This window comes from Salvelinus namaycush, unplaced genomic scaffold, assembly GCF_016432855.1.
Source record: "Salvelinus namaycush isolate Seneca unplaced genomic scaffold, SaNama_1.0 Scaffold66, whole genome shotgun sequence".
NCBI classification, from domain to species: domain Eukaryota; kingdom Metazoa; phylum Chordata; class Actinopteri; order Salmoniformes; family Salmonidae; genus Salvelinus; species Salvelinus namaycush.
Genome location: NW_024061375.1, coordinates 356657 through 365994, shown reverse-complemented (window position 1 = coordinate 365994; position 9338 = coordinate 356657). Strand labels below are relative to the sequence as shown.

At 47.0% G+C, this 9338-nt stretch overlaps 2 protein-coding genes across 2 annotated transcripts; both read left to right on the top strand.

Annotated features, from left to right (window-relative positions):
- Window positions 1-3700: 3700 nt before the first annotated feature.
- Window positions 3701-6921, top strand: LOC120042359. Its single transcript, XM_038987178.1, has 2 exons — window positions 3701-4942; window positions 5632-6921. The coding sequence occupies exons 1-2, from the start codon at window positions 3865-3867 to the stop codon at window positions 5985-5987; spliced, it is 1434 nt and encodes a 477-aa protein (XP_038843106.1). The 5' UTR covers window positions 3701-3864; the 3' UTR covers window positions 5988-6921.
- Window positions 6922-7238: 317 nt separating this feature from the next.
- On the top strand, window positions 7239-9266 carry timm10 (translocase of inner mitochondrial membrane 10 homolog (yeast)). The gene is made up of 2 exons (XM_038987179.1): window positions 7239-7457; window positions 8163-9266. The coding sequence occupies exons 1-2, from the start codon at window positions 7387-7389 to the stop codon at window positions 8353-8355; spliced, it is 264 nt and encodes an 87-aa protein (XP_038843107.1). The 5' UTR covers window positions 7239-7386; the 3' UTR covers window positions 8356-9266.
- The last annotated feature ends 72 nt before the right edge of the window (window positions 9267-9338 follow it).

Here is a 9338-nt window from a genome sequence, read left to right as displayed (position 1 = left end):
CATGATGGGGTTGAACATACTGCCCCCTGTGGTTCTGGATAGGGACTGCGACCACCGCCACCATCTCCAAAGCCACGACAGACCGTCGGCCTGCTCCTGCTCGCATCATCCCGTCCACGCAAGGCATTGTGGGATGCACAGCGCCGTTGGCTCGGCTTCTCGTTGCGTGTGTTCCCATGGCTACGCGACAGGAAGTGATGATGCGTCGTCGACTGAAACAGGTATGTTTTGTAACATGTTATGTGATTGACCACCTTTCTCTACTGTTGTATCTACATCTGAGAATACTTCATCTTTACATTTAGCAGATGCTCTTATCCAGAGCAATTAGGGTTAAGTGCCTTGCTTAAGGGCACATCAACAGATTTTCCATCTAGTCAGCTTGGGATTTGAACCAGCAACCTTTCGGTTACTGGCCCAGCGCTCTTAACCCTAGGCTACCTGCTGCCTTGAATCTGAACCAGGCTCCTTGTTAACTATGTTGTAAGGCTTTCTAGCGACTTAGGTCAGTGTTTCCCAAATCCAGTCTTCCAGCAGCCCAACTCCGGTCCTCCAGTACCCCCAACAGCACACATTTGTGTTGAAGCCCCAGACAAAAACGCTGATTCAACTTGTCAAAGGCTTGATGGTTAGTTGACAAGTAGAGTCATGTGTGCTTGTCAAGGGCTTGATGGTTAGTTGACAAGTAGAGTCATGTGTGCTTGTCAAGGGCTTGATGATTAGTTGACAAGTAGAAGCAGGTGTGCTGTTGGGGGCACTGGAGGACCAGAGTTGAGAAACACTGACTTAGTCTATGTATGATAAGTCATGTACATTTTAAATGCCTGCCCTTCCTCAACTACTCACGGCATTGCTTGCACTTATCTCAGTGTCATCCATTACAATAGATCGATATTAGCACCTACACTTAGCTACCACCAGGCTGACCTCTATCTCTCTGTCTTTCTCTCTCAAGCCTTCCACTCCATCACCTCCTCCCATTTCGTCACCACGACAACCTCCTGCACCGTCACCCCTGACCTTTACCTGGACCCACAACCTCTGACCCCTCACCAATGCTCCACCTATCACCCCTCCACCCCACTCTCTCATCCTCACCCCCACTTCTCCTGTAATGATTACTCCTCTGACTGGGCCTCCTATTGTTCAGGTGTCCAGTGCTCCTCTGAGAACGCCAAGAACCACCAGGAACTCCTGATCCGGTTCCAGAACTCTCAAAACCAGGAACTCCAGAACCGGAACTCCAAGAGCCTGGTGGTTGGATGTGGTGGCAGCAGCAGCATCATGCCAGTCCACTCAGGCTCTTCACCAAGGCCTCCCCACCACCACCAGTCCCTTCCTCAGAGCCAGGCCTCTCTACTTTACACAGGGGAAGAGGACCGAGATGCAGGGTGCTGGAAGGGTTCTTCTGCCCAGACGGGCGTTCCGTCGACATACAGAGAACATGTTTGTAATCTGTCCTCTGCGGATTGTCTGTCGACCAATGGAGAGACCACTCCTAGTCAAGTGAATGGAGACACTACTCCAAGTCAAGTGAATGGAGAGGCCATTCCTAGTCAGAGTCCAAGTCAGGCCAGTACGAATCAGGAAGTTCCACAAGAAGAGGAACCAACGGCTGTCACCCCCAGTTTCCTACCCCCCTCTGAAACTGATGCTTCTGAACCACAACACCCAGCATGCCCACCAGATGCCTCTCCCGGAAGAGGACTACGTTTCCCAGAACTCCTTTCACTGCTGTCTCTAGGAAGCGAAACCCAGCCTTCCCAATCTCCTCCTCCACATTGGGAAGAGCTACGCCTGCCAAAATGTCTCTCACCCTTAAATTCACCAGAAGCCTTACCCCCACCATCTCCGGCGAAACCCTTCCTTAAATCCCCATTCCGGCATCCTGTAACTCCATTCCATAGAATCCCTCAGCTGTCAAAGCTACCACCTTGGCTCTGCTGCACTCCGAGAAGACTACAGTTTCCACTCAGCTCCATGATTCACTCTCCACGCTCCCCAGGAAATCTGTGTGAATCTAAAAAATGCCTTGGGCTGCCGTGGGGATCCAACAACAACTCAGAACAGATGACTGATGGTCAAGACAAGGCTAGCATTAGCAACAACGCAAGACTGACCGGAAAAGAGGACGAGGAGGAGAGGAAAAGGAAGAAGGTCGCGACCACCACTGCGGGGCGAAGGCTTGAGAAACCAAAGGCGAAGAGAAGAGAGGGAGATGAAACCTGGAAGCCCCACAGTAACAGGAAGAGAATCCGTGTGAGGAGAAAGGAGGGTTTGGAGCCCGAGCAGGGGCGAAGGATTGAGAAACCAAAAGCAAAGACCGAGAGGAGACAGGAGGATGAAACCTGGAGTCACCACAGGAAGAGAATCCGTGTGAGGAGAACAGAGGGTTTGAAAGCGGAGCAGGAACAATCAGAGGACAGTGAGACCCCAGAGCCTCCTCGGAAAAAGAGGAAACACAACGTCTCTACAAAGATAGAAGATAGTCCTTTAGTGAGGACTGAAAGGGTGAAACTCAACGACAGAACGAAGACTGAGAACGAACAAGTGAAAATAAGCCTCTGCTCTGTCAGTCTGTCAACCAACAATGTCTTAGCGAGCGAAAGATTAGGACGGTACCTTTCCAACACCTCCACAAAGTCTTTGTCCAGCCTTGGTGAGGAAGCCAACCGACCTCCAGAAGGAACAAAGATGCTGGGAAGGGAAACGGGGAACCCAGTAAGGGTGCTCCGAGCCAGGGATCGAGATGTGAAACGCCCTCCTAACGTTTGGACCGCAACCAGGAGCAGCTCCCCAGTAAAACTTCACCAAGAAGACAAGCAGTCGAACATGTCTTCTGAAACTCCCAGTCCCTCCTTCTCCGGGTTTCAAGCTCTGGCCAAAGCAGTTGGACTGCTCCAAATCCCACCAACACCACCCCCGAAACGGAAACGTGGTAGACCCCGTAAGATACGACCAGGGGAAAAAAAGATTTCCCAGGCTGGTGGTTTATTTCCCACCAGTGCCATGACAACGGGCATCCATGACGCGGAAGCTGTTGAGCACAAAAAGGAAAGAGGAGGAGAACTGCAGGGAAAGGAAAGAGGAGGAGGAGAACTGCAGGGAAAGGAAAGAGGAGGAGGAGAACTGCAGGGAAAGGAAAGAGGAGGAGGAGAACTGCAGGGAAAGGAAAGAGGAGGAGGAGAACTGCAGGGAAAGGAAAGAGGAGGAGGAGAACTGCAGGGAAAGGAAAGAGGAGGAGGAGAACTGCAGGGAAAGGAAAGAGGAGGAGGAGAACTGCAGGGAAAGGAAAGAGGAGGAGGAGAACTGCAGGGAAAGGAAAGAGGAGGAGGAGAACTGCAGGGAAAGGAAAGAGGAGGAGGAGAACTGCAGGGAAAGGAAAGAGGAGGAGGAGAACTGCAGGGAAAGGAAAGAGGAGGAGGAGAACTGCAGGGAAAGGAAAGAGGAGGAGGAGAACTGCAGGGAAAGGAAAGAGGAGAAGGAGAACTGCAGGGAAAGGAAAGAGGAGAACCGCAGGGAAAGGAAAGAGGAGAACCGCAGGGAAAGGAAAGAGGAGGAGAACCGAAGAGAAAGAAAAGAGGAGGAGAACCGAAGAGAAAGAAGAATGGAAGAGAACCTCAGGGAAAGGAGAAAGGAGGAGGAGAACCTCAGGGAAAGGAGAAAGGAGGAGGAGAACCACAGGTAAAGGAAAAAGGAGGAGAACCACAGGTAAAGGAAAAAGGAGAACCACAGGTAAAGGAAAAAGGAGGAGGGGAACCACAGGGAAAGGACGATAAGCGAAAGAAGTGCAGGAAAAGGGTCAGGCTCAGGGAGGGACATGGCAAAGGAGAGAGAGCAGAGTTGTTCCAGAGACTACCTGTGATGTCTAAATCTAAAACAGTTGCTCAGAAGCCTAGCTCGCAGACAACTTCGCCCAGTACCCATGAAGAGCAAGTTCCTGCCAACTGTTCAGGGATTGGAACCGGAACCATTCTGCAACCCCAGCCGTCTGGTCAGCCACAGAACTCCAGTCCAGAAAGATCTGGAGAGACTGAATCAGACAGAGACCAATTGAGACCCCCTGCTGTCAAGCGGACCCCCTCCAAGGGTCGGGCACCCACTGTGTCTCTCAAGAAGTTCCAAGAACTCCTGAAGCACAGGCACCAAAAGACGAGGAAGTCCACCAAAAGCAAGGAGACAAAAGAAAGTGAAACTGAAGGACAGAAACAAAGTAAAAGAAAATTATTGAAACCCAATGAAAGTGACAGCGGTCAAAATGAATCAAGACTGATGAACAAAAACATAAGTTCTTCCCAGTCTCTAGAAAGAGAGTCAGCCATTCGACCAACCGTTGAAAATTACGATCAGACCAACCGAACAGAGAGCGACCATCCAGAGGAAAAAGATGGAGGACACAACAGCAGCACTTGTGGACAGGGGACAGAGTATCAAGATCTCATCTACAAAGAGACTGAAAGAGAAAACGTTGAGGATAGAGAACATTTTGAGAACACAGAAAACGTTTTAGTCGGGGAAAACGTGGATGCGTCAGGAGACTTTTTGGAACTCCAAGAGGAGCTGGCTACCTTATCAATGTTATCGATGACAAGGACAAAGGAAATGGTGGATCCTCAACGGAACGACAAAGGCAACAAGGAAGGAAGAGATCTGGTTACCAAGAAGAACAGAGAGAGGGAAACAGACTCGTCTACAGAGACAAACAAGAAGACCGAAAAAGGAAAAGGATCCGTGGTGGAGGCATATAGGAGAAGTGTGATCATCCAAGAGGTGGAGGAGAAAATGGAGGATGGGTATTTGGAGATGGAGATCTCCAGCGAGGAGTTGGATGTGGTTGATGAGGTCCACCAGACGTTGGGCTACGCCGGGACTGAGGAAGTGAGTGGTGAAGAGGAGGAGATAGATGTAGAGGAAATGGGTCCAACGATGTATCCTGATGCAGGTAAATCAATTTGAACCTGAATTAATGTTCAATTTTGAGGGAAATGTACACCGAGTGTACAAAACATGAGGAACACCTTTCCTAATATTGAGTTGCACCCTTTTTGCCCTCAGAACAGCCTCAATTTGTTGGGGCATGGACTCTACAAGGTGTCAAACGATCCACAGGGATGCTAGACCAATGTTGACTCCAATGCTTCCCACAGTTGTCAAGTTGGCTGGATGTCCTTTGGGTGGTGGACCATTCTTAATACACACGGGAAGCTGTTGAGCTTGAAAAACCCAGCAGCGCTGCTGTTTTTGACACATTCAAACCGGTGCCTGGCACATACTACCATACCCCGTTCAAAGGCACTTATATTGTCTTGCCCATTCACCCTCTGAATGGCACACATACACAATCCATATCTCAATTGTCTCAAGGCTTAAAAATCCTTCTTTAACCCGTCTCCTCCCCTTCATCTACACTGATTTTGAAGTGGATTTAACAGGTGACATCAATAAGGGTTCATAGCTTTCACCTGGTCAGTCTGTCATGGAAAGAGCAGGTGTTCCTAATGTTTTGTACACTCAGTGTAGTAGTAGATAGCTACTGGCAGTTACTTTTCATATTTTAATCTAGTTTGAGCTTAAATAGTCTCAATTATGTTACCTCTTTTAAATGTTTACTCTGGGTTTCTTTATTCGTAGCTTGGCAGGAGGTTCCCGGTGCCAGAGAAGTGGACCAAGCGAGTTCCACCATGGCCAGCTTCAGAGGCATCACCCACAACCACATCCATCTCCCTCAGAAAATCAAAATGGCGACCGCTGCCGACGTGAGTATCCCGACCCCTCTGGAGGCAGAGCCTTCCACGCTGACATCACAAAGGGTCACCACAGGGTCAACAGGAAGCTGGGAGCCAGAGGAGGAAGAGGACGTGGAGGTGGACGTTCTTGAGTGGTCGCCGGACGTGCGACCAAGAGTGTGGGGGGCGGGGCTTGAGCAAGGCGTCACAGAACTGACCGAGGAAGACGAGATAGACGTGATGGGAGAGGAAACAGACTAAGTGGGATGGTGTACTCTTAGGGACGTGTTAATTTAGAATCCATAATTAAAAAAATAAATAATACAACGTTGCCATTGGAGAACGCAAATGTGTATTCTTCAACATAAAGGCTAGCTTTGCATGTGTGTGTTCTTCATTGGAAACGTTTATTATTTGCAACAGATTCTAAACAGTGTGTACTTGAGAAGAAAGGCTAGCGTTCCTAAGCAACCTCCCTGCTCCTCCTCTCCACACTGTTAACTATCAGAGCAGCCCCAACCTTCCACACTGACTTGATGAGACTAACTCACAAAATGAGGGTGAGTCTCGCTGTATAAAAACCCCAACCTTTGTTGATTGTGATTTTGTTGTTGTTTTTGTTGTACTGTTCTTCAGCAGAGTGCCTTATGAGCCCTAGACTAGAGACTCGGCAAACGCAGCTACTCTTTTGTTACATTACAGGGCCTGTATTGACAGCTTCTCAGGGTACGAGTGCAGATCTCGGATCAGTTTAGCCTTTTAAGTCATAATGAATAACAGGGCCTACTCTGAGACGCTTGGTGAATACTGGGCCCTGGTGTTCATGCTGGTTATTTTTTGTACCTTCAGAATCAGTCAGTCAGTGTCCAATCAGAAGCACTTAAATATGTTTATCTGCCACTTTTGACAAGTTCTTTATTTGTATATTCATTGTTTGTATAACTTTGTAAATTAGAAAGAAAGCCAAAGGCCTGTCATTTAAATATAATAATTTTGTTGTATTAAAATGTCTTTCTTGACCACAGCTGTCCAATAGATTTGTTTTCTCAAGCATGGTCATTTTGTATTTGCTTAAACCTAGCTATTGAAGTAAACATTTAACTTTGCCTACTATGCTCAATGTTTGTACTCATGCTCAATGTTTGCTCACATTAAATTACAATGTTCTAGCCTCCCAGTCAAGCCATCCTTGTTCAAACAAAAAGGAGTTTGTTTGATGTTCTGTTGGGGCCATAATGAGAATGGACTGTCACGTGCTGTCTAGGAGATCTAGTCCCAATACTTTAACAATGCATTCTTATTTTCTACCTCCCTTGAACAATTGCTCACTGAACATGGCAGGATATGTAGGGTTCCTGTAAATAGTTTACAGAAATATTTTCTTATCAGATGTATTGTGTCAATCATGAGGTAAAAGAAAAGGGTCAAGGATGCATTGGCAAAATATTAAAAACTGTCCCATTGATTTGACAGCTGTTTGAATGCGCAACTTTATTGACAGCGGAAGTAGTTCTTGAGAGGGAAGGAACAACGCACGTGTATTCCTTAATCTGAAGGTTAAATAAGCCGGTGGTCGGGTGTGTTTGTTGGCCGCTGAGAGTGGTCGTTTGGACGGTTCGATTTTGGAGAGAGTACGGTCTGGAGCGGGCACAACGCAGACATGGACCCAGAGAAAGCACAGCAACTGGCGGCGGAACTGGAAGTGGAAATGATGGCTGATATGTACAATCGGTAAGACTGGCTAACTAGCAATGGAATGTTAGCTAGCTTGTTAACGTCCTTTCTCCACTGAAATGCTAGAATGTGCTAATTACAGTGTAACACGCTGCATTTGCATGTAGCTAGCCAGCTAATTTTCACTATCGTGTTTAGCTTTTGGTGGTCAGATAAAAGCATCATGTTAGATGGATTCTCAAGCTAGCTAGCTTTATAGCGTTAGCTAGTTATCGTGCTACTGAACGTCAGACCAAATCAATCGATTTAGAATAGAGTACTCTTTCATAACGCACACACTCGACTACATTGCTGTACATGCATAAGCAAAAACAAAGGGAAGACCATCTCTAGTTAAGTAAGTCATGTTATTGAGAGCCCATTCAAATGGAATTGATTTAGCTAGTTATGTTGCCAGCTAGGAGTGCACGCACACATTGACTTTTCATAACATAATCAGAATGACGTGTTCTATGACCTTGCACATACATGGAGATTTTGATTCCTCGCATCCTGTCTCCTCTCCTTGTTCTCAAAACATCAGAGGGAAGCGAGGAGAGCACTGGGGGAGATCTCATCCCAATGCTCTCCTGACATTCCTCTCTTGCCTTTAAGGTTTTGACAAGGAAAAAAGGAAAAGACACTTGAGATACAGCCCTCATCATTATCGTAACCTACAATGTCTTAATGCCCTCTTCTTTCTCTCCATCTTCCTCCTCGCAGGATGACCAACGCGTGCCACAGGAAGTGCGTGCCCCCCCACTACAAGGAGGCGGAGCTGTCTAAAGGGGAGGCGGTTTGTCTGGACCGCTGTGTGGCCAAGTACCTGGATCTACACGAGAGGCTGGGCCGTAAGCTCACCGAGCTCTCCGTTCAGGACGAGGAGATGATGAGGAAGAACGCTATTGGACAATAATATATATATATTTTTAGGGAGGGATGGGGGTGGGTTAGTGCTAGGGTTACCGTGCTTTCTGTGCAAGGGGGGGTAGAGAGGGAGAGCGATAGGGTGGGATGGAGTGATGGGGTGGGTTTAAAAAAACATGGCAATTATGGAGGGGATGGAGTTGCTGTCCAGAGTGGGTAGGGTGGGTTTGAAGAGCAAGGTGCTTGTAAGGAAGGTTTGTTTGTGATTACGTTGTGGAGCGGACATTGGGATGGATGAAGCCTGTTTTGTGTGAACAGTGGTTGTACTTGTGGTTTGAGCCAAGATCATTTCTTTTTTTTACCACAGCAAAGACACTAATATGCATTATTACCTATTTTATGTTCAGCCAATCAGTACTCTTTCTGCATCGTGTGTAACTAGGGAAACTGGTTGCTGCTTGGCCCTTTTTAGTTATGTGGGCGTGTCAAAAGTGATGATGAATTGAGAAATCCCCCAATAATGTTTAATAAAACGCTTTCAGTGTTCCATAGTGCAGTATTCTTCAAGCCATTCCTTAGGGGGACACTGGGAGGTGCTCCTTTTTGCTCTAGCCCTGGACTAATACACCTGGACTAATACACCTGTCTCAACTGCTGAAGGGCACCCGTTGGGCTCATATTCCTAGTGTCTCAGAGTAGGAGTGCTGATCTAGGCTTTATGAGTACGGGCCCTTGTCCTGGAGGAATAGATGGAGACACTGCTGTAGTCAATACCAGGACCATGCCTATATGAGTCATTTCTTTACATTTTGATCCACCTCAGTTTGTTCATTTGCTTTGTATTTTCTTCATGTTGAAACTGTACAAATGTTGTACAAAGTTTTCTTTTGTGACATTTTAGAAACCTTTTTTTGTTTGTCGTTTTAAATCTGAATAAATATTGTTATAGTATATTTTTTAGTTATGCATTCTACACTGTATTTTCTTCACAGTAATACAATAACACTGTACTTATACTTATGTTCCAAATGG